This window comes from Lactuca virosa, chromosome 5 (genome assembly GCF_052849685.1).
Source record: "Lactuca virosa cultivar CGN04683 chromosome 5, Lactuca_virosa_CGN04683_v6, whole genome shotgun sequence".
Lineage (NCBI taxonomy): Eukaryota > Viridiplantae > Streptophyta > Magnoliopsida > Asterales > Asteraceae > Lactuca > Lactuca virosa.
The window spans coordinates 196791631-196816836 of record NC_136430.1 but is presented as its reverse complement, the minus strand read 5'-3'; the positions used below and the strand labels follow the sequence as shown (position 1 = coordinate 196816836).

The window sequence follows — 25206 nt, the reverse complement described above, 5'->3', positions numbered from 1 at the left end:
TTGTTGAAAAGAACTCAATAAGATACCCAAAATTATACAAATACCCTCACAATATTTTACTATTTTTGCATTATTTCTTGATAGAATTGAAACTAATCTTTTTTTTTCTTTTTTTTTTAATAAATATGATATTGTTTTTCAAATGTACGGATTGTCATATTATGAGTGGATCTTTGTTTATACAAGAAATAAATCTTTGTAACATCCTAATTTTTGGGTTTCAAGTTGGTAAACTAGTAACAACTTGAAAATAAAGATATAATTAAACAAGATGAATGTTCACATTATTATTATTATATAGTTATATACACATAAAATACAACATACAAAAATCATGCCAAAAAATGGCATTGGTTCAATATAATAAAGCATGCTTAGACATCATCATGTTGTTTAGGGATTTCTCCTTTGGAAAACAAACAAAGAGCCTCGAGATCCCTTCCCTAACCTCAACTTATCATCAATATAAGTAATCTCGAGTTGCACTTCACTCTCACCACCAAATTGAAACCCTAATGATCCTATCTTAAGTTCGGGTGGCTCAAACACCACCTTAATCCATTTCTCATCTAGAACTATCAATTTCCCTACATATTGCAAAACCATGAAAAACTAGTAAGTGAAATATTAAATTATCAACACATAAAACTCAACACAAGTCTTGATATGACATGATAGTGACACTGACAACACGCGTTACATTGAAACAATACTGATGTCAACAACACGCGTTACATTGAAACAATACTGATGTCAACGGTACAAAATTATAGTCTTTTGTCCCAAAATTTTAGTCAGTTTCATTAATGTAATTTTTAATGACAAAAACCTTTCGCAAAAATTTTAGCCATTTCAATTAAATTACAATTTTACTCAATATGTATAACTAGAAGATATTTATTTTGTTATAAACTTACTTGGGTTTTAAAATAACTAGAAACTTGTCTTCCTATTAAAAAAAACTTTCTTTATAATATCTTTCTATTTAAAAAGATGGAATCATACCTTTCAAGGAGACTTCTCCATCAAGGAAACCAAGAGCCAAGAAAGATACTTTGTTTCTCACAATATCAGGAGCCTCAACAATTTGAATCATTTCATTTGTTTTAAAAACAAGGCGTCCCAATCCACTTCTAAATCCCCCACCAGGTGATGTAGGATTTGAACAATACACCACGTCCCAATCTGTATAAAATTTCATGAATCCGTAAAGATTTTACAATAGACGAAAATGCCCTCCTCCTCATCCTCATCAACAAATAAAAGAGTACCTCCAAAAATCAAGGGGCATTTGACGGGTGAATCTACACAATATTTACTCAATTCACCAGCCAATTCAGCTACTTGCAGGTGTTGTTCCCTTGTTAATGTAACTCCTCGATCTGTTTGCATAACCTAATTTAGATATATACATACAACTAAGATCACCAAGTTCATGATATTTAAAGATTAAAACTAATAAACCAACATCAAAGTAGCTCAAAGTTGTGTATGTAGTTCATCAGATTTGGATCATGTTCTTATATATGTAACTGATCTTCGGAGATTGTGCCATTGGAATGTTTGAATGTGATTTTTTTACATGTGCAATAATAAGAACGTATGTAGAAATTCAATAGGTCGATTATGATTTGGAGTGTCATCACTGGCATATAATGTGATTTTAAAGGTTTTTCACAATTTTATGGAAATCCATTTTTGAAGACTTGAGATTCTAATTCCTAATAGGATAACGATTGGGCACTGAACACTACAACTTATTATCAATCCTTGTTCAATCATAATTTAGAGAGGATTAGCTAGAAGATCAAGCATCACAACCTAAAGCTTCACTGAAAATGGTGTCAGAAAGTTATTTACTTTATTGTTTCATATGTTAATTACGTGTTGATAAGCTGAAACAAAACCCTAAATACGATTGATTACACGAGAGAGTGAAATAAAACCTTCGAAAAAATGGAGGCTGCAAGTTCATCGGGCCGGCGCTGCGATGACGACGACGATACCTCTTGCGCTGGAAATGACACCGAAGCACTGATAACGCTGTTATTGCGACCTCGACGATGAAAAACTCTAAGGCATTGTCGTTTAGGGTTTAGTGGGACTAGATTTTGTCGACTTGATAGTAGAATAAAGGATGGTTCAGTGTTAACATGTGAGAAGGAAACCAACGAGAAAGAAGGAGAAGAAGCCATTGTTGATTCAGAAACAGATTATGGAGAAGAACAACAATGGCGCTGGATGTCGGGTTTGAAAGAATGTGGTGGTGGCCGTCCTGGTGGTGCCAAGGCCAACGTTGGCTTATCTGATATTCCGCCAATAAGCGGCCACAATGCCGCCATGTCATATCTTGATGAAAAGTTTCATTTCGACCCCAAAAGTTATGAAGAATTTCAAAATGGCCTGAAATATTATGGAAGTTATGTTAAAGACCCTTAAGTTTTGGTTAGGGTTTTTTTTGGAAAAAAATGAAATAACCCCATGCCCATGTTCTCTATTGGTCTTTATTTTTCTTTCTTTGTAATTATTGAACTTTTTTGGTCCGAGCTTACTCCTTGTTACCATAATTATGTACAAAAAAATATGAAAACATCTCTTTGTGTCGAGGGAATTACATATATAGAGATTCAAAAAAAATCGAAGAATTACAGATGAATTTACGAAAAGAATTTCATTCTGTAAATAGAAAACTTAACATTGCTATCATACGAATTAAAAAGCCTTATGAAAACCCTAATATTCTTACAGAATTTACAGTGATATAATTAAAAAAATATAATTTCTTTTTGCAAAGTAATGAAAAGGACTATATAATTAATTGTTCGTTTATAACTATTTTCTTTAATCTTTTATACATTTAAAAAGAGGTCACTTATCCCACCTCTTTCTCCCCGTTAGATTTATTTTCTCTCTCACCTCTCCTCAAATTATACATAATACTACTCTAACTATCTATTGTATACATGTTGTGCATATTCTTGCTCTCGTTTACTCTCTCACCCGCTCACTCACCCTCACACACACAACTACATTTAACCATGCTTGTTGTAGGTCATTATTTTTCTTTTTCCTTAGACACTCTAAATGATATAAACCAATTCCTCACAACTAGACGTGCACTAGAATCGTCGTAGGACCCAAAACTAGCGTGTGATTGTGAGCAAGAACGATGATTAGGGTGATAATTTTGTGGTTTTGAAGAATTCATGCCAAACAAAATCTTGATGGTGATTTATTTCTTTATTTATTTGTTTATGGATCTTTTCAAAAAATGGTGGAAATTTGAGTGGCTCCTATTGCAATGGAACATGTACCTATTTTTTTTTTTCTCGTCGTTGAGTTAGTCCTTTGAGATGCCAACAACAACCATGTTTAGTGCACCGACATTGCAGGGAAATCAGGTTATGGTGTGAACGTAATTGAATTTGGAAACATAGTGTTATTTAATTGAAAAAAAAAACGTAATTATTTGGGAATGCTTTGATCAACTGAATGACATGGAACCAAAAACATGATAGTTTTCCCTTTGTGTCACCAATCGAGGGTTGTTTGCGGCTATTATAAGTACTTGATCAATGACATATATAAGTTCAGAAAGAGGTTATGTTGGGTTCTTAAATTATAGTTTTTCTTTGTTCATTCATTCTTTGAGCCAAGTAACCTGACAATGTGATTATTGTATGACAAACATCATATCTCATTAGAATAAACTAATTAATGCCTAGTGGGCATTTGAAAGTGTGGGAATGACAGGCCGAGTGAAAAGTGGTGGCTAATTTGTTTTGATTTCCTTGCATGTCGTAACGGCATTACATAATCATCAAGGAAAAGCAATAAAAAGACAAAGAATTAACGTGGTTTAGTCAATGTGACTTACATCCATGGGTATGAATAAATGAACTTTTCTATTACTCAACTGCTTACAAAAGTGATAGATTTAAATCCCTTAGATGAACCCGTTCACAATACTTTTACATATGAAAATCTCACTATGTAATGGCTCACACTCATAAAGATAACTACAAATGTATAGCAAGTTAATCCATATGATTAAGTTGCTTAAGACCTAAAGATTGTACAAGAAACACTAATAAACACAAAGCATATTAGGGTTTCTAAAGCTATATAGCAGCTAGGTTTCAATGAGAGCAAGATGGGATGAAGAGGGTGCTCTAAAACAGGCACTTAAATATGTTGGACCAAACAAATAGATGGATGTGACCTGGTAGAAGGTCGTGTTTCGTTCCATCTTTCCAAGAAAACGAGTCACAGCCGACCAACTTTAAGCTTTTGTCCGATTAGCCCCTCTAACTTACAACTCACCTGCTTAAGCCACCAACTTCTAATAAGCTAGATAAAACTATTTGACTACTTGTTTCAAGATAGTAACATTGAAAGGATTTAGACGACCCTAAAAGATAGAAGGTAGAGAGATGTCACAGCTATTCGAGATATGTATGGAAGATCGACAACTTGTTTCAAGATAGTAACATTGAAATAAATTATGACATGATATGATTGATTATAGCGAACATAATAGGCTTTTCTTTAATTGGATCCGATTTCATTTCTGTCCTATTTTGTGATCGAACGAATAACTTTCTTAAAAGGCTTGTGGGCCAATTTTCCTGGAGTTTCCAGCCATTCTCACGTGTACACGTGGCTAATTAATGCTCTTCCATTGTTCGTTTAATCGTTTTTGTTATCCACCTTCAACCGCAGTCTTTCAGTTGAACACTCAAACCCCCAAATCATCATTTGCAATTTTGCATCATCAACATTCCCATAAAACTTCACAACCAAATTCCCCAATTTCGCATTCAGTTCATACTCCTAGGGATCTTTTTCCTCAATTTTAAATTCCTTGGATCACGATTCATGGAAATGAGTACCACTAGTTATCATATACCCAAACCATTTCTGAATTCCAGTTGTTACACGCCTGTTGGTGTGTCCGCAACTTGGATCACCCGTTTTCCTGTTGCTGTTGTTCGTAATCGTCGCTCCAGGAATCGGAAAACGTTGAAGGTTGTAAAGGCGGTAGCGGCGGCATCCACTGCTCGTGGTCGTGCTGCCGTGAACGGAGGTAGCCGGAGTGAACAGGAATTGCAATCGTCGTCAAATGCCTCCATTAGTAGCAGTGCGTTAGAGCAATTAGATATCGAGCGTGGCGTTTGTATTCCGTTTCGAAAGTACACCCCTGATACTGTGAGTATACTTTGTTGTATGTATATGGATTTACCATACACTCTCTATGATCAATAATAATTGTTCATCTCGTTTTGAATTGTGTATGAAGGTTAGAAGTAAGGTGTTGGAGTCACAAGGTGCGATTTTATCACTGGTTGGAAGAGGAGTTGAGATTGTTTGGAAGTTGGGATTCTACTGGACAAGATTGGTGTATGATTATCTAGTTGGTCGTGATGAAGAAGTTGTTCCTTTTCGTGCTAGGCAGCTCAGGAATCTATTATGCGACTTGGGCCCTTCTTTCATCAAAGCTGGCCAGGTTTTCCACTCTTAACAATTGTAGTTTGCTTTTATTTCTTTTGATGTATTGACTCTTTTGTAACTTGCTCACAGGTTCTTGCAAACAGACCTGATATTATTAGGGAAGATTACATGAATGAACTTTGCATTCTTCAAGATGATGTTCCTCCTTTTCCTAATCAGGTAATGACCTCATATATCCAGTCTATGCAACACAACATGTTTTTTACACCCTATATTTCCTTTAAGCTGTGAGTGGTAACAATGATATTTAGGTTGCTTTCAACATTATAGAAGAGGAGTTAGGTCAACCTCTTGAAGCTGTTTTCAGCAAAATTTCATCAGAGACCATAGCAGCTGCAAGTTTAGGTCAAGTTTACAGGGCTACTCTACGTGCTTCAGGAGAGGATGTTGCTATTAAGGTCAAAAACATCATTCTAAGTTTCTAACATTGTGTGATTTATTAAATCACTATTTTGTTTAACTTTTCTGCTACTTTTTCAGGTCCAAAGGCCTGAAATAGAGCCTATAATATACAGGGACCTATTCCTGTTCCGGACACTTGCTTCCTTCCTGAATGGAATCAGTTTACAGAAGTTGGGTTGCAATGCAGAGCTTATAGTTGATGAATTTGGTGAGAAGCTTCTGGAGGAGCTTGATTATACATTGGTAGTATTCAGATTATAATCTCATGCTTTGAGGTTGCGTTTGTTACACTGGACTGGACAACCTTTCTAGGGCTATTTTTGATGATTAGGGTAAAAAGGGCATTCTTGTCTTTTACACACCCTCCCACCTTTTTGAGCGGGACCACTGACACAAGTCTGTCTAATGCATATCAAACACAGTACAACCTGTCATGTCTTGTCCTAACCTGTGTAACAAACAGAGCCTGATGGAACCATCAAGGTAGCTCATTTTACTTATGGGTATTAACTTTTTAACAATTGGAATTTTTTGATTTTTAAAATGATTAGGAAGCACGCAATATTGAAGATTTTCTTGAAAACTTCAAAGGAGATCCAACTGTTAAAATTCCAAGGGCATACAGACAGCTTTCTGGTTCACGTGTTCTAGTGATGGAATGGATTGATGGAATCCGGTGTACTGATCCACAGGTTTGAATGCTAAACATGTAAAATTGTTTTTGGAAAGAAGAAGACAAACAATATTTGATGTATAACATGTTTTTTTTTTTTTTTTTTTTTTTTTTTTTTGTTGTTGATTTATCTCAGGCCATTAAGGAAGCTGGTATTGATGTAAATGGATTTTTGACTGTTGGTGTTAGTGCTGCTTTGAGACAGTTGCTAGAGTTTGGTTTGTTTCATGGTGATCCTCACCCTGGAAATATTTTTGCCATGCGGGATGGACGTATTGCTTATGTGGACTTTGGGAATGTTGCTCAGTTAAGCCAGGTATTGTTTATTTGTTTGTTATAACATCTTACTTTCATTTATTTGTATTAGAGCTTTGTAGTTTGAAAAATCAACATTTTGTTTTGTTTTTGTTCAGCAAAATAAACAGATTTTAATTGATGCTGTTGTCCATGCTGTAAATGAAGATTATGCTGAAATGGCATATGATTTCACAAGACTTGGATTCCTTGCTAAAGGAACAGATGTCTCCCCCATTATTCCAGCATTAGAATCCATCTGGCAGAATTCTGCAGGAAAAGGATTAGCTGATTTTAATTTTAGAAGTGTTACAGGTAATAATACTAATTACTAACTAAACCACTATAAATAATGTATACATGATTATGAACCAATTTGTTTACCACTTTAATATAGGGAAATTCAATCAACTTGTGTATCAATACCCTATTCGGATTCCAGAAAGATTTTCTCTTGTCATTCGTTCTTTATTGACTCAAGAAGGCATCTGTTTCACACTAAAACCAGATTTTAAGTTTCTTGAGGTAAATTTCCTTTTATTATTCAGTATTATTATTAATTTGTCTGCATATTAATAACCAAAACACTTCACAGGTTGCATATCCATACATTGCAAAACGTCTTTTAACAGATCCAAATCCCGCTCTTCGTGAACGCCTTGTTCAGGTCAGATTTACAAACCCTTCAATTTTTTTTTAAATAAATCTTTAATTATTTATTTATTAATCAGAGTTCTTTTATGTTATTAGGTTTTGTTTAAAGATGGTCTTTTCCAATGGAAGAGGCTTGAAAATTTAATCGTGTTGGCAAAAGAGAATGTAACAAAAATGAGCAGCAATCCTGCATATCAAGGAAACAACACGTAAGATCTTATCTTATCTCCATGTGGGAATTTACCGTTTTACCCTTCACCACATTGAAGTAAAAAAAAATATATATATTATTTTCTTTTTTGGATCAGGGAAAGTTCGAGAGGGTTGCAGGTTCAAAGGAAGTTGGATCTAACGGACACGATTAAAGATGGAGCCCGGCTTTTCTTGATTGATGAAGGAATACGTAGGCAACTTCTTCTTGCATTAACAGAGGATTCTAAGCTTCATATTGAAGAGGTATTGTATAACCCGATGGGTATTTTGGTCTTTTGTGTAGTGTAGTGTAGTGTAGGTTTGAACTCATGTTATTGTGTGTTTTTGTAGCTTGTGGATGTGTATAGGCTTGTTGAAGATCAAATAGACATTCCCTCAGTTGCTTTGGAGGTTGTCAGAGGTATGATTTATAAAAAATATATATATATATATTTTTATTATTATCTTGTCTTTTTTCCTTTTTTGGATAATTTGACTTCATGAATAATTTGATTTTTTTCAGACTTACCTTCAGCTGCTCGTGATTTCATGCTTTCATGGAGTGCTTCTGTATTATCTGATAAATGATTCGGGTTTTTTTGACACACGTGTTCATAGAGGTATAAAAAAAGTTATAGTTACATAATTTGTATAGAATTAAGCCATCAAATATTTTTTTGGCTAAACAGATTTATAGGTAAAAAAAAGGAAAAGAAATTTGTAAGTTGATGTACAATAATTAGTCTTTTATATCGGGACTAATATAAACATATACCATTGATGGCCTTGATGTATTGTATATAAAACGGAAATGACACTACTCAGAGGTTTATGCAGCTAGTTTTAGTGAACTTTACTTGAGTAATGCTTTGACATTGTTGAATATTCCTTTTTTTTTTTGTGATAAAATAAAAGGACAAATATTGAGTACTGGTGTTAGTGGTTTAGTTAATCTTGAAATTTCAACACATTTTGAACATAAAATTGTTTCAAGATTATATGTAGAGAACCAAAACAACTTGATGATAGTCTTGATTAGTGATATCACTCATCCAAATATATTAATATCACGTTTACATTACATATAGGGTCAAATGCTTATTTGTGTAGTAAAGTTAGCAAAAGGGGTTTTACTTCAATTATAAAACTGATTTTCATTCAAGATATTACATGTTGGGGAATATTGTGTGATCAAATACTTGATTATTTTAAACTTGTTTAAAATTTTGGACGATCTCTGTTTAGGATATTCTATATTAAAAAACCATGTACTTTCAAAATATGAAACGTCTTCAATTATAAATTTGTTGATGTATGTAAATTTATTTTAAAGCTAAAGTAATTTTAAGGTTAGTAGTAGATGTGACAATTTTAGAAGTCAAATTCAAAGACTAATTTCTCAATAAAAATTTTATGAATGGTGGTTATATTCTATTTCCCACATAATATCCTCCTACTTGTAAGAACACGACATTTTTTTAATATTGTGTACAAATCATCATCCTACCTATATATGTATATTTCTTTATAATGTGTTGTGAGAGTGATGTGATTGATAAATATGAACGAACGTTGACCAAGTGATTAGTTTTTCTTAAATTGGTTTTTTCTAAAAACATTACAATATATTATTTTTTACAAATTCATTTTTTCCAACGTATGTAAAAAATTTAGAAAGAACATACACAAATTTGGTTTTACAAGTTTTACACGTGAAAGTTGGCTAAGTGATAGGTTAGCCAATAAAACATGCTATATCAAGTCCTAGTAACCTATTTTGAACAACTTTCGTAATTGGTTACCTCTATAAAGATTAAAATGCAAAAAAAAAAGTATCTTTTTAACAAGTTGGCTATAAAAATAACTTTATTTCAATCATTAAACATCCATGAAACTACAACAACACACATTTAAGTTGCATTACATCATAGTGCATATTAGTACATACCACAACTCCTCCTCACAATATCCTACCAAATTACACATCACATCACATCACATCATACAAATAGACTAAATTAGTTTAAACACACAACTAGTTTTTGAAGCCTACATAAACCCACCCTAACCCTAACCCTGGCTAAAAGTTAACATCTACCAATGATACAACAAACCCCCCTAAAGTTTACATCCATTGACACAATAAACCCTAAAACTTGTACCAACATTTGTCTTGTGTTGTCTAGTTAGTAGCAGCTACTTACAATCACAATCACAATCACAATCACAATCACAATCCAACCAATCATTTGTCCTTTTGGTTTTGATTGTACCTCCTGTTTCTTGCCATTGCCCGTGTCACCGGGCTATTTGTCATTCTAATAGAACCAGACGGATCGTTTGTGTTTGAGCTTCCTTGTGAACCATTCACATCATGATTCCTTTCCACTTTTGATTTCACATCATCTTCATCCTCTTTTTCCTATATTATTATTATTATCAACGGAAACATTAATTAATTGTATTATTATATTATGTTAACACTTAACATACACACTCGCCCGTTTCTTACATGCTTTCTAGGGCTATTTTTCATAATCAGGTCGACAAGGGCTTTCTCGTCTTTTTCATATCTTGTTCCACCTTTTCTTTTCGGACAAAAACTTACAATTTTTGTCTCATTCACATCAGTCTCAGTCTCAGTGTGTTTGGTATGTATTGGACTGACTCTGAGAGACAAAAAGATGGGACTTGATTTCTGGTTTATGCAAAAGACAAGAATGCCCTTATTATAAAAAAATAACCCTAGAAAGCTCGTTTTCACATATGGAATTAGCAAAATTTTACCTGGTTTTGTTCCTCGATGGTTGGCAGGGATGAAAAGGCTTCGGTGGGCCCATGATCTTGAGTGGTTGTCAAATCTGAAATTAAGAAAAAAAGGAATAGAGGAAAGGCGAGAGATTTATGTAAATAACATTATAATAATTGTTTAATCTGTATAGAATCATCTGGAAATATTAGGCAAAGATACCAACCTAAAGTACCCCCCTCTGAAGCAAAATTTACAATTTCATCCTCTGGTTGTGGTTCCATAGTTGGTTTAACATTAACATTAACAACCTCCAAAATCTTGTCAAGTTTTGGTGATTGATGGCGAATTAACAGATCTTCTGTTGCCTTTGAACGCAACCGTTGTATTTCATCCTGAATGTTCCATGATCCACTAGAAACATAATCCTTCTGTTGCATTAAATCATACCAAATATATATATATATATATATATATATATATATATATATATAATAAGTAGAAGGTGTTGATCAAATCAGAAAAACATAAGCTGCAAAATGGTAGTACTAACATTTGGTGTTGCAACAGATTTGGAGCCATGAATGTGATTTTCCATGTCTGACTTTGAACTTGATCCAACCACATTTTTTGTAATCACTTTTCTTGCTTCCATGATTACTTGGTTGTGAATATCTGGACTCTCTGTTAACAAAGAAAGAAAGCAACAGTGAAATTAGAGATATTCATATTCCCATGTATACCAATATCAATTCTGCTCATAATCTTACTTGTTCCAGCATCTCCCATGGTGTAATCTACAACTCGTGAATTGATAATCTCTATTAGCCTATCACATTCTTCCCTGTTAAAAAATTGTAAAACATATACATAAGTAGAAAACAAGAGACAAAAGATTACAATATAATTAGTATGAAACCACCACAAAATGGGAGAGGAAAAGACTATCTTACCTTGAATAGCGTTCGAGCATAAGTAGTTGTTCAACTAAATATAAAATCTCACTCTTTCCAGATGAACTGCCTTCATTCTGGTATAATAAAAGTGAATACTACTTAGACATATATATATATATATATATATATATATATATATATATATACATTTAGGCTCATTAAGTGTGGCCATAAAGCTAGGGTTCCATGATACATTGAAATTACCTGGTTCAATTCAACACCCCCATCAGAAAGGTTTCCATTATCTTCAGATTCATCTTCTATAGCACCTTTATGAAAACATGTGAGAACAAATTTAAATTATTGATAACCAAATCAATAAACAAGAAATTTAAACGCCAGATGTTGCAAGGTGTATGATCTTTATGACTAACAGTCAAACATTTTACTTAAATATGTTCGAAATCAAACCAATTTTTTTACCGGATTGTCAGAATTACATCGTACATATGTAACTAGCCCTAATTCGTATATATCCCTTTTCAGCACAATAAGAATCCAAAAATCACAAAGGTTAAACTATGTGTCATTGTGATTTCTGCCAATTTAACACTCAATAAGTTCCCATATTTAACCAATTACTGCATAACTCTAAAAAAAATTCGGATATTCTATACCTGAATCAGAATCGCTGTCTGAAGAAGACGAATGCGAGGCCCAACTCTTGGGGTTCCAAATTGAAGAAAAAAGTTTACTAGCACCACCAGCAACAAATTTGGCAGGGAAAACAAGTCCATTTAACCAATTAGGGCTTTCTGGTTGGGGAGGCGCAGTGGGGCGGTCATATGGAGTCTTTCTGGTAGCGCTTCGCCGCCTTTTATAGACTTTTCCACTGGATCTGCCGCCACCGCCGTCTACGGCAGACTGAGGACCGGAATCCATTGTGAGAGAATGGGTTAGTAGGGGAGAAGTAGGAGGAATGGCAACGGTGTTGTTAGTTTGTGGGGGGAAATCGAGCAAATCATCAAATGAGAGAAATCGGAGTTCGGCAGTTATTGGGGGAGTTGATAAAATGTTTCATTTTGTTTAATGTAACTTTCATAAAAAGTCCCTGAACATATGAATTTTATACGGATAATACCTTTTAACAAAAACAAATTCAGTTTTCATCATTAAACGGTTTTTTCACATTCTTCTTCATGCTGATATCAGTTGTCTTTCACTACAAAATATGATCATTCAGGAATTCGAATGCCATTTTATTGGGGACATTTTTCTCTAAAATATAAACATAGTTAGCCGATCATCTTTAGTTTTAATTAAAAATATTGTTTTTATTTGTAAGTATGAGCAACTCATCGTCTTTTGGTTGTTGGATGTCTAAACTGTTTTTAACTTGTGTTTCTTGGGTTGATATGGTGTGGAATGCTAGTTGTGTGTGGCTGTTGGATGGTGGTGAATGGTGGGTCGTGTCGGGGTGGTGGTGAGTGTGTGGAGGTGGTAACGATGTTAGACGAAAACAAACTTTTTCGGTTAAACAAAAATGTATTTAAGCAAATTGTGTGCATTGCATGTGGCAATTTTAAAATATATAGATATATTTGAGAAGGACAACATGTATTTTATGTGGTATTCTATTTTTGGTATATAGAAGTATCTTGTTGTTAAATAGTTCACTAAACATAACTCTATATTTCTTAAAAAAGATAAATATATGTTTAAGATGCTATGTCATTTTTTAACTCACCCCACAAAATTGGTGGGTATCATACCACATATTACCATATTTTTTTAATTGGATAAAATATAATAAATTAAAAATATTTTTTTCCTTTTTTAGTTGAATAACATGTAATTAACTAAAATAAACTTCATTAATTTAATTGAAACGATTACATTCCTAAAAACGATAAAAAAAAATACATAAAGACGATTAAAATCCTAAAAACGAAAATAAAAACATAAAAACGATTACATTCTTAAAACTGACAAAAAAAATACTACTTGTAATATTTTTTTTTTTCATGATTTCCGCTCTAGCACTCAAAACCATATTGACTTCGTCTCCGATGAGGTGATTGTAAGGTTTTCTTAAAAATTTCATATCCCCACTTTTTTGCTTCACCTCTTGACTTCGTTGCTTTTCTCCTCCAACTTCTCATTTTCAAAACTCAAACGATTCTAAAAATTCAAATTATAAACTTCCAAAGTAGTAGCAACTCTATGTATTTCATCTCCTCTTACCGTTCCCGATGTATTCGACGGCAATCCTCCTTTTTTCGCCCTATCTTGACCCATCGGTCGAACCACTTCTTCCAGCTCGAGCTCATCCACTTCGTTCAAATCAACCCCAAAATGTGCATCCGATGAAGTAGTGTAAGACGTCTCGGAAACTTTGGTTCTTTTCGAATCACCTTCTTCACTACCATACTTTTTTTATCCATTTCGGGGATGTAACATCCACTACAAATAAAATGACAATTAGTGGCACAAAAAAAGTGTCACTAAAAACCAAAAAAGTGCCACTAAAGACCCCCTGGTCAATCAGCGGCACAAAAAAATAGTGCCACTAAAGGCCTTTAGTGACACTTTTCAGTTGTGTCGCTGCAGCCCTATTAAGTTTTAGTGGCATTTTTTATTATGCCACTAAAGCAATTGAAGTTTTAGTGGCACTATTTTTATGTCACTATTTAACTATTAAAATAAATATTATTTTTATGCTTGGTGACACCTTTTTTACCACAAAAAAAAAACTATATTCATAAATTAGGTCTGATTTTTTAATTTTAAACGGATTATAAAATAATAACAAGACAATTAAGATAATAAATGAAAAACATAATATCCTTAATTTAATTCAAACTTTTCTAACAACAATATTATCAATATTTAAAACACAAGGATTTTCAAATGTTTTTGTTATCCCGTCTTTACATCTAAAATCTTTAGTATTTCTCCATCTCATTGGACTACCATTTCTTGCTCCATTTCTTGTTCTCTTCCTTTGAAACCTGGAATTGGAAAGGGAAACAAAACTGTTAACTACAAAGAGACATAGCTAATAAAAATTGTTAAACAATAAGCATATATCTTATATTCTTATTCATGTACGAAGAGACATAACTAATAAAAATTGTTAAACAAAACCATTAAACATGGAACAAATACAAAGTAACTAAGTTGGAAATGCAAAACAGTTGAGCATAAATCTTATTCATGTCCTCTGTTAAACAATAAAATTCCACTAAACAAAAAAATTGTTAAACAAAACCATTTCAGCTATGTACCTTTTCATTGGGCCACATAACCATTAAAAAAAGCAACCAAATGTATCAAACCTGTTGAACACAAATTAATCATCGAGAGTAACAATCAACGCAAAATCAGTTTTAAAGCATAAATTAGTTCATCATATCAAAGAAAAAATCATAAATTGGAGTGAAATAAGTTCATATTCTATAAACCATTCAACAAGACAATTAGACAATCCCATTTCAATATAGAAATGTAACAAAGTTGATAGTTCAAACCCATTTATGAAAATTGAACACAAATCAAACAAAATCAGGGGAATAAGCTTACCATCACCTCCTGGCTGCGGATCCACCAGGTCCAGCATTGCTTCTAGCTCATCCACCATCGACCTTTTTGGCAGCCCTAACCATGATATCAGCCCCTCTACTACAATCAAAACCATTTCCTCAAAAACTACACATTACAAAACTCATCATGTCAATGGTATAAAAATTGCAATTTACCTCAATGACGTCAACAATAAGAAGCAGCACAATGACCTTCTCAGAGAACTTCTGCCTCTCCTCTGCATCGACAACACGTACTGCACCTGAATGACAAAAAAAAACATCACTCAAAATATGATTCATCTTCACCGTCTTCTTAATTAAAATATGAACTTTAACTTGAACTTTTTATCTTAGGCATTTCATCAAACAAGTTATGTGCATCAAAAAATTCATCTATATTTTAAAGCCCTTCATAAATTTCTTCACCCAAACTTATTTCAAAACATAAAAATAGGATTAAATACTTGAACTTTTCACAGAAATCGAAAATCAATCCAATTATTAATTCATCCTTTGAATATTGTTGATCTAGTACTCGATGGAAACTTTAAGGGTTCTTCAAGAACTTCCCAAATATCCAAAACTGAGACTGAAACAATCAGTTAGCCAATTGTTTTCAGGTTGAAGGAGAGTGAAATTATTGAAGAATGCATGCCTGATTAGGATTCGTGTTCATCATGAGGGAATCGGCGGAAACCCTAAATCTGCTCCAATGTGCGATAAATATGATTTTATATACCATACCATCCGATCCTATGTGACATACATATGCGATTGACCTCCGAAATATAGCATACATCATATTTGAATATCTGATGTGATAGATGAAAAAGCCTCGATATTGGGGGGATTATTGGAGGTGTATGTTTGATCCATAGAAGATCAAGACAGTGTTCTGGTGTTGTTGGTGAGTTCCGTGAGGAAGATAAATAGTGTTGCTCCATTGATCGTCGTGGTGAGGAGAGAAAGAGTGGTGGAGGGGTGGCTTGGAGAAGCGGTAGTGAGTTTGTGAGGATGAAAAGATGAGTGCTCTATTCCTTTGTGCCATTTGATTTCACGAAAAAAGAGCGGACCATTTGATTTCACCAAAAAAAAAGAGCGGACCATGGAGGGAATTAGGAGAGGGACATTAAAAATAGAATTTTAAGTAGATATAGTGGCACATAAATACATGTGCCACTAAAAAATGATATAGTGGCACAAAACAAAATGTGCCACTAAAGCCTTGTGCCACTAAATGTAATTTTATTTGTAGTGATCTCAGAAATCCATAGAAAAAAATTGTTTTAAAACAATAAACCATACAAATGAGTTGTTCCAAAACTAGTCGAAATGGATATATTATTTAAATATCAGAGTAAAGATCATAAACAACCATGCGAAATAAAACTCTGGGGATGTTGTGTAGTCATGTCGGACCCTTCCTTATCGAACTGGTAGTACCTGAAACCATAACCATAAAAATATAATTACAAAACTTAGTGAGTCCCCCAAAATACTACATACCATACATGATGGATTTTACATGTTTCAAAAAAAATCATATTTTTGGCGGAAAAACATAAACCCTAAGTTTGCATACACCCTAAAGGATCTATGTTCTCACTATGATTTGCAAACAACTACTGAACATCAAGAACCCTACAAGTGCAATGCTATTTTCGAAAATAACTAAAATGTTACAAGAAAATACTTACCTTATGTTTATTGTAGTAAATGAACAATTATTTCTTCTTGATCTAGCTTTAGAAAGCAAGCACCAGAAGTCTCGTGCCTCTAATGACTCACACCCAAACCCTAGCAAGTTGGAGGCTAAAATGGAGAGAGGAGAGGAGGAAGGATTTTTGTTTCTACCTCTTGTAGAAGGGATGAACGAAATTAAGAACCCTTAGGAGGGTTTATATATGTGATAGGGAGGCTAAGGATAAAACAATTTCCTTATATAAGCCTTATCCCTTTTGATTTCCCCCTAAGGCATCCAAGTTTCCTTAGAGCCCAAGAAAAGCTCTAGAAACCATCTAGAAACCCTATAACCAACTAGAATTTCGTCCCTCCTCCTAAGGAGGTTCTAGAATTGGTCAATGTTCAACTTTTTAACATTTTCACCTTTAATTAATCCAATTAACCCCAAAATTACTTCAAATTAATTTCTGATTAATTCTTAATTAAACAATACTATTTCTAATTAATATATTGTTTTCATAATATATTAATAAGTCATTTATCTTGATTTCTAATTACTTTATTAACTATATAATAAATTAATAAATCAGTCTCTCTCTCTCTCTCTCTCTCTCCAAATAGCAATCCAGTCAACTAATAGGTTTGAGGGAAACCCAAAAGGACTTTGATAGTAATTCAAGTTTATATTAATTTAGTTATTGGCTTAGACACCTAATCCAACAGTCTCCTACTTGGATAAGTCTAAAACTAAATTACAGGTATAACTTCTAAATTAAACAACATATGGTGCTTTCTAAAGCAACCGTCGAACTCTGATCCGATCATATATTTTGATGGATTTTGAGCATTACAACATTCCTATGGTGCACATGCAACCCTATTTGCTTTGGATCTAGGTTTTTCTCAAGTTATACATGCAAATTAATTTTCCAAAGCAAAACCCTAATCTAGCATACAAGAAAACAAAATCTAATCATATTAGGGTTAGAAGAATACCTTTCTTGTTGATTGCTTGATCTTGACCTTCAAGAGCTTAGTGCCTCAAGTGTTGCACCTCTAATGGAGTCACAAACACCACTTAGCAAAAGATGAACAAGAGAGAGGTGGAGGCTACAAGATTTCGGCCAGGGTTTCTTCTAAGGAATCAAGTGGCCGATTTCATGAGCCTTGGGGTTCCTTTTATAGTTGAGGCTACTAGTGTTTTCAACTGGAAACCCTAATTCCCTTGCTTAGGCTCTAAGCAATCCACAGACCCCCACATGATAGGCCTTGGACGAAAATTCTATTGGTTTCCCATAGATTTTCGTCCACCTCTTATCAATAGGATCCATTAGCCCAAACTACAGCTATCACTGATTTACATAATCAGTCCCCGTTCTTTTAATCAGTTTCTTTTGATAACTAAATTAATTCTAAATTAATTTCTGATCAATACTAATTAAATAATATGATTTCTCAATTAATATATTATTCTTATAATATATTAATAAATCATTAATTAACCTATTTCTCCAAAACTCATCCTATCAAATTGCTATGGTGAAGGCAACCCGAAAGGATCATGCTACTATCAGATCACATCCCAATTATAGTTATGGGCTTAGACACCTAATCCAACAGTCCCCCACTTGGATAAGTCTAATAACTATAACTGCAAACATGACTTCAAAATCCTATTAGCAATCGTAGCTCTCAAAAGCCGTTGTCGAATTCTGACTTAGTCAATGACGCATCCTTTAGATAAGGGATCATATAATCCTCCGTTCTGCAAGATATCGTGTGGACAAAGACATGCAACATAATCATTCTCAACATCCAACAGTTTGTTTCCCGACTTCTGATTTGTTTGACAACGAACTTAATTGAACACATCAATTCAGTCCTGACCGGGCCCGACACATAAGTCAACACAAAATCATCGAGGGGCCCAAGATATCGCTTTTACCCTCCTAGGATAAAAAGACTAGATAAACTTTGACTTCTATGCTTGTACTATTTACTCATCAAATCATACACAACAACACGTTTTATAACATCAAGTTACTGACGCGTTTACGCATTATCAAAGCACAACCAACTCACAAACAACAACTCATATATCTAGGTTTAAAGATTATACAATATTATCGTCTCACAATCACTCGTGATAAATTCCATGAAGTGATTCAAATGAGCGTGAGTTTAATGCAATACTCAAATCTTATTTCAGAAGTACTCATGAACGTTACAACAAACCTTTGTTATGTCTAAGCACTTAGACAATCTACAAACTAATTCATGACAATCTTGCCTCAATACTTACTTCCAAAGTATGATCGACTATGGATAATTTGAATAATCTAATTATTCAGGAAGTAAACATGCAAAAGTGAAACAATAGTAAACAATCGACACAAGATAGTAAACAATACTTATATCTAAATCTCCATTATATAATCACCAAATGTCAATTACATTTATATATTACAAGTTTCGAAACATCTATCTAATCACTAAAACTAATATCGTCCTTCAGACCAATGCTCCTCGCATGTTGTAAGTGCTTAACCCTGCTCAGACCCTTTATGAGGGGATCTACTAGATTCTCCTCTGACGATACCCTCTTAACTACGAGGAGTCCCTCTTCTACCCGATGTCTGATAAAGTGGTATTTTCTGTCGATGTGTCTGGATCTACAATGATCCATTGGTTCCTTGGATCTACCACGTTTGGTCCCTAGTTTATTTTTTTTAAGTCGGAAGGTCCCTACTGTTTGTTTTTGTTACGCGTTTGGTCCCTGTCTTACCTAAAAAGACTATTTTTCCCTTGATTTTTTTAATTTATTTAAATAACACACCCCTAACCCCCACCCCTTCACCTTAGCTTACATACCCCACCATTTTTTCCTATTTAAATATTTTTTGGTAAGAGAGGGACCAAATGCGTAACAAAAACAAACAGTAGCGACCAAGCGTGTAACAAAAATAAACATTAGTGATTAACAAAAACAAACATTATTAATTAGAGATTACTAATTAATAATCATAAGTTAAAAACTATTGAGTTGTAACTACTAAATATATATAAATTAGAAAACTCTTGAGTTGTAGTGTAAGTTTCAAATGAATGCGGTACTTGGAAATGTGTATTTATTATTATTATTATTATTATTATTATTATTATTATTATATTCGTCTAAATAATTGGTTTGATGCATCATTTTAATCCCTTTAATTATTTAACATAAAGATATTTAATTATAACTTTATAATATACATAGGTGAATATATATGTTAAACAAATCACATATAATATATATTTTCGTAAATGTCATATGTAATTCTTGTCGTAGTAATATGGATAAATTACTTTCATATGAAGAACATATCATGATAAGTCAATAATAATTACATATCAATGTTAAAAATTACGTTATCTTTTAAATATTGTCGTGTGAATATGTTGTGTAGGATAACCCAACAAACAAATAATAGAAAATAAACATAATCAAAATAGAAAAACTACAATCAAATAAATAAAAACATTAGGTGGTTGAATATATAAATAAAAATGTTACATAAATATACATTTAAATCAAAATAAAAAACTAACATTCATCTACTTTGCTCAAACAAAAAAAACCTATATCTGTTTTCTGAATCTTCTTTCTTCATTTAACACCATTCAACCATAGAAACTTGATGAAAAAATAATTCACTAACTTGCAATCAAAATGTTTTTCTTAAAAAAAGAAGAATCAAAAAGATATTCCAAGCAAAACATTGATGGTTGGAGAGTCACATTCAAGATTGAGTAATAAACACAAATCAGATATAAAGATCAAATGAGAAACTGAATATAAAGAAATAATATAAAAGCTTCATTTGTTTTGGTTGAAAGAAAAAATCATATTACAATTACCATCGATGCGACATAACCCATTTATTCAAATCATCATATTTGGATCGTGAATGCTTCAACTATATGAAAACTTTTGAATCACAATATCTTCAACCAAATGACGACTTTTTGTAAGAAAAATGTACTAATATAACTACATCTATAATAAGAGAATGCAAAAAATTATTGAAAATTTATAAATATTATAAATGTTATTAATTAAGGAATATAAAAAGTTATGTAGGTTTCAAATCAATACGGTTTTGTAAGGATCAAAATGGTCACATTTGTGTAAAAATGAGTTCTTATAACAACTATACCTTCCAAAGGACCAAAAGTGTAATATTTTGCATTATGGGCCTTAATTTGGGCCTTACGGCTTTTTGGACCCAAATTGCGAAAATATCAATTTTTGTGGATTAAAATGTTATTTAATCAAAACTTGAGTCAAAAATGAAAACTTACAAGTTTAGGGGCTGAAAATGACACGTATTTCAAAATTGGGCCAAAAATGTTAATTTTATAAAATTTGGGCCGAAAATGTCATTTTATTCAAATAAGGGCTGAAAATGTAATTTTCTGTAAAGATGGGCTGACAATTTCAACATATGTATTTTTGGGCCAAATCCGTCAATTACTAAGCATTTGGGGCGAAAATGTAAATTTTTATAAATTAATGGGCTAAAATGTTATTTTTAATTAAAATAGACCAAAAATGACATTTTATGTAAAAATAAGCCTTTAAATGTTGAAATTAGCTCTTAAGGGACCTAAAGTGTAATTTTTATTAAACACGAGTTCAAATTATAAAATTTTGACGTAACGAACTAAAAATGTCATTATAACAAAACACTGGACTTTTTATAACATTATGGATAAATGTTTCGACTAAATGAACTATACTATAACAAACAAACGAAATACAATAACGGTACGACTATTGGGCCTAGTACTCACTATACATGCTTATTGGGGCATTCGTGATCCATTTGCATGTTTATTTGGCCAAATATAATCATTTCATGTCTATTGGGCCTTCGCGATCCAATTACATGATTAATGGGCCTAAATTAGCCTTTACATGTTATTGGGCTTTAGTGGCCCATTTACATGCTAATTTAGCCTGGAATAATTCATCGTATGCTTAATGGGCTTTAATGTGTCCATGACATACTTAACAAGCCTGGAAATAACTTACATGTCTAATGAGCCATAGTTGTCTTTTCTTCATGTTTTGTTGGGCCTTATCCTTTCATATTTATGTATCATCTGGTGTTCGAAATTCTAAATACATATAACGTATACATATTCATGTGGCAATAATTGGAATCTAGTGAGACTTGTCGGTTGACTCCATTGAGTGTATGGTCGTAGTCTGTAGTTATAATCAAAATCTTCTGGAGGGAGAGCGAGAGTTTGTGTATAGATCTATACGGGGGTGACTCCCCCACACATGAGCTGTTCGCTACAGTTAGACTATGTCAGTCTAGGGTGACAAAACCTTGATCAAAATCCGGCGTTTGGAAAAATGTCAAGACAGGCAAATCAGTCACTATCATGCATGGTTATAACGACTCATATAGAGATCAATTACCATCACGACTTTACGGAAATCAAAAATCTGTAAATCATATTGATACAAAACAAATCATACTATAATGCAAGGACTACAACATTTTTATAAATCAGAAAATATCGGATTTTCTGGGGAGATACTATTATTCATCACCTTCTATTTACAACAGATATAATACAAGGAAATTTTGGATCGTTCACTTATACATGTTTTTATCATAAAATTTACACATGCATCTGTACTCGATTTTTACATCATTTTCAGACTTTTTACAGAAAATATCGGATTTTCTGGGTTTTACAAACAATACAAAATCTTTCTTTCAAATATGCTTATGAACTCACAAACATTATATATGTTGACCGTTTTCAAAATAACTTGTATTCTCAGTTAACCGTTAAGCAGAAGAACCTTCAAGTGTGTGGATTTATTTTGTGTAATATCAATCATCGTACACTTTATATTTTGGAATATGTAACATAAGACAATGTACTTGATGTGAACAATACCAGTTGTAATATGTAATGTTTGGTGATGATTGTGTTATGTTTCATGTATATTCATTGTGATGATATTTCAATTGATAGTCACACGAGCCCTAGGACGTTTCCGCCGTCTGGTTCAGGGGTGTGACAGAAACTGACCTAAAATTAATCCAGATGGGCCCACTCTATGTTTTATAATGGCATTATTATATATATATTAAAGTTATCAAAAGTTTTAACAGTAAACAACCCCCTTTTTTTTTTTGTCTAATTTGGCCCTCCAACTTATGTTGTGTTAAACATGGACACCTCCAACTTATTATATATATATATATATATATATATATATATATATATATATATATATATATATATATATATATATTAAAGTTATAAAGAAAAGGAATAGTGAACTTGTCATTTTTTTGGCAGAATTGGTCCCTGTATTATTGTTGGGCTTCAAAGTTAGAATACTAAATTTGGATTTTTTTTGGCAACTTTGCTCCTCATTCTTTACCCATTTTGACACTTTTGGTCATTGCAATCAATATTTTTACACTTTTTTGGAACCTTTTAATATTTAAAGTTTGGCCACAAAACTTTAACGATTTTAAAAAGTTGCTAATTCCTACCCCTTTAATTCTTGCAGTAAAAACTTTTACATTTTTTCATAAAAACATGAAAAAAACGGTCTGAGGCAAAGTCCGGACTTTTCATTCTTGCACTTTCTATGTCTGTCATATTTATCAATTCGGAAACAACATTGAAAGCTTTTGGCCCCCGCGTAGCGGTGTAACCTTTCTAGTTAGCCATGATGTGCATATATTCCATCCATACATTGGGGAGATTCATTGAACCTGGACATTCATGTAATTAGTCCATGTTGAACCGCTCGTCTTTCATTAATCTCAATAAATTTCATCTTAAATGTAGCAGTTTTTTATTTATTATTGAGAAAAACATGACTACATGACCATGTACCCTTTTAACATACATCAAAAGTCGGACGACTAAAAGAAGTCTATAAAAACTATTTCAATTAATTATTCGCAAAACGTGAGCATAAAACTATTACTACAGAATTCTTTCAATTAAAAATTCTGGAAAACATGAGTATAAAGCTGTTAACAACAATAGTTTGATACTTTTTTTTTGTAATTAATCATATTTAATATATTTTAAATTTATAGATAATAAAGTAAAATATAAATTCAGTAGGTTAACCTTAACCCTATTCATTTCGATTCATATTCAAATCCATATATTTTCACGTATCACATCATGCGTTGACAAAATCTAAAGCTTAAATGTGAGAGAAATAGTAATGTACTTGTTATAAAATCCTAATTTTATTTTTTGGATAAAAAATATTATTTACAAAAAAACGTACACGATTATAAAAAGTCATACAAACAAAAACAAATTTTAAATTGACAAATGTTTCAAAATATATTATTTTAAAAGTAAATTCTTTTTAAAAATGCAATGATATACCTGTATCAAAAATAAGAAATATAATGGTTTAACTAAAAAATAAAAAATAAAAACTATGAAAATATATTGTAATTAATGTTAAATTTAATGATAAATGATTCAAAATATATTACTTTATAAATAAATTCTTTTAAAATGCAATGCTATATATATATATATATATATATATATATATATATATATATATATATATATATATATATATATATATATATATATATAGGGCTTAGGGAATATGTGGTTGTTATATACCTAATATTAGGTATAGAACCATCAAAAACTACATAGTTTTTAACAAAATACACTCAAATCTCTCTACCATCTTTCTTGTATTGTCTATTAGACTAGATGATAGGCGTTGTACATACTTTTATGGAGTTTTAAATATTAAATTTTGCAACACAAACCATGTATAAGAATAAATTATCAACTACCTATAAATCTTCATATTCAAATTTAATATAGAAAACTATAATGAAAGATTGAAATTGTTCATTAAAAACCCAATAAATTTCTTCCCATGACACATTAAAAAGAACAATGCAAGTATACATATGGTTGGTGTCAAAGAAAGTTATGAAGCATACTAGAGTTCTAATATAAAAAACACATTCGAAATACATAGATATTGAGAATAAATTATGAAATCGGAAATAATATGAGCTCAAAAGTAATAGGAAGAAGCTAACAATGAAAAAATTAGGTTTTTTTTAATCAAAATGAAGTCAATTTTGATGGTTCTATACCTAATATTACATACATGACAGCCACATATTCACTTTTCCCATATATATATATATATATATATATATATAATATAATAGTTTAATTCAAAAAATTAAAATAAAAAGTTGATGTTGAATTTAGTCCGATAAATGGTCAGATACAATCTACAGGAAAGAGGTTGAAAAAAAGATACAATATCTTGAAAAAAACTTAAATAGTAAATTGAAAAAAAAAAAAAAAAAAAACATAACAAATGCATGTTTCTTGAAAATCATGATACATGGCACATACATACATGCATCATCTATCAGTTTCACCATATTCATGAATGGCATATTGTAAATACTTCTATAAATAGTCCTCTTTCTTACATCCATTCACCTCACCAACCGGCGTAAACCCAGAAGG

General features: G+C 32.3%; 3 protein-coding genes across 4 annotated transcripts; 1 reads left to right on the top strand and 2 right to left on the bottom strand.

Moving 5' to 3' along the window:
- Positions 1–262: 262 nt before the first annotated feature.
- Positions 263–2318, bottom strand: LOC145117537 (Plastid-lipid associated protein PAP / fibrillin family protein). The gene is made up of 4 exons (XM_079053829.1): positions 1947–2318; positions 1272–1395; positions 1006–1185; positions 263–587 (listed from the first exon to the last, which is right to left on the bottom strand). Exons 1-4 carry the CDS (start codon positions 2193–2195, stop codon positions 394–396), a joined length of 747 nt encoding a protein of 248 aa, XP_078909955.1. The 5' UTR covers positions 2196–2318; the 3' UTR covers positions 263–393.
- A 2387-nt stretch (positions 2319–4705) lies between these two features.
- On the top strand, positions 4706–8577 carry ACDO1 (Protein kinase superfamily protein). Its single transcript, XM_079051497.1, has 14 exons — positions 4706–5208; positions 5300–5506; positions 5581–5670; positions 5763–5909; positions 5992–6156; positions 6465–6605; positions 6723–6902; positions 7000–7195; positions 7278–7405; positions 7476–7547; positions 7631–7743; positions 7843–7990; positions 8078–8147; positions 8250–8577. The coding sequence occupies exons 1-14, from the start codon at positions 4879–4881 to the stop codon at positions 8312–8314; spliced, it is 2052 nt and encodes a 683-aa protein (XP_078907623.1). The 5' UTR covers positions 4706–4878; the 3' UTR covers positions 8315–8577.
- A 997-nt stretch (positions 8578–9574) lies between these two features.
- On the bottom strand, positions 9575–12417 carry LOC145117521 (protein KAKU4-like). 2 transcript variants are annotated; one of them, XM_079053811.1, is made up of 8 exons: positions 12049–12417; positions 11636–11700; positions 11429–11526; positions 11246–11319; positions 11029–11159; positions 10702–10906; positions 10514–10587; positions 9575–10148 (listed from the first exon to the last, which is right to left on the bottom strand). In XM_079053811.1, exons 1-8 carry the CDS (start codon positions 12311–12313, stop codon positions 9972–9974), a joined length of 1089 nt encoding a protein of 362 aa, XP_078909937.1. In that variant the 5' UTR covers positions 12314–12417; the 3' UTR covers positions 9575–9971. The 2 variants fall into 2 exon arrangements, with proteins under 2 accessions (XP_078909937.1, XP_078909938.1); XM_079053812.1 differs by having other exon boundaries at positions 11429–11505.
- Positions 12418–25206: the final 12789 nt, after the last annotated feature.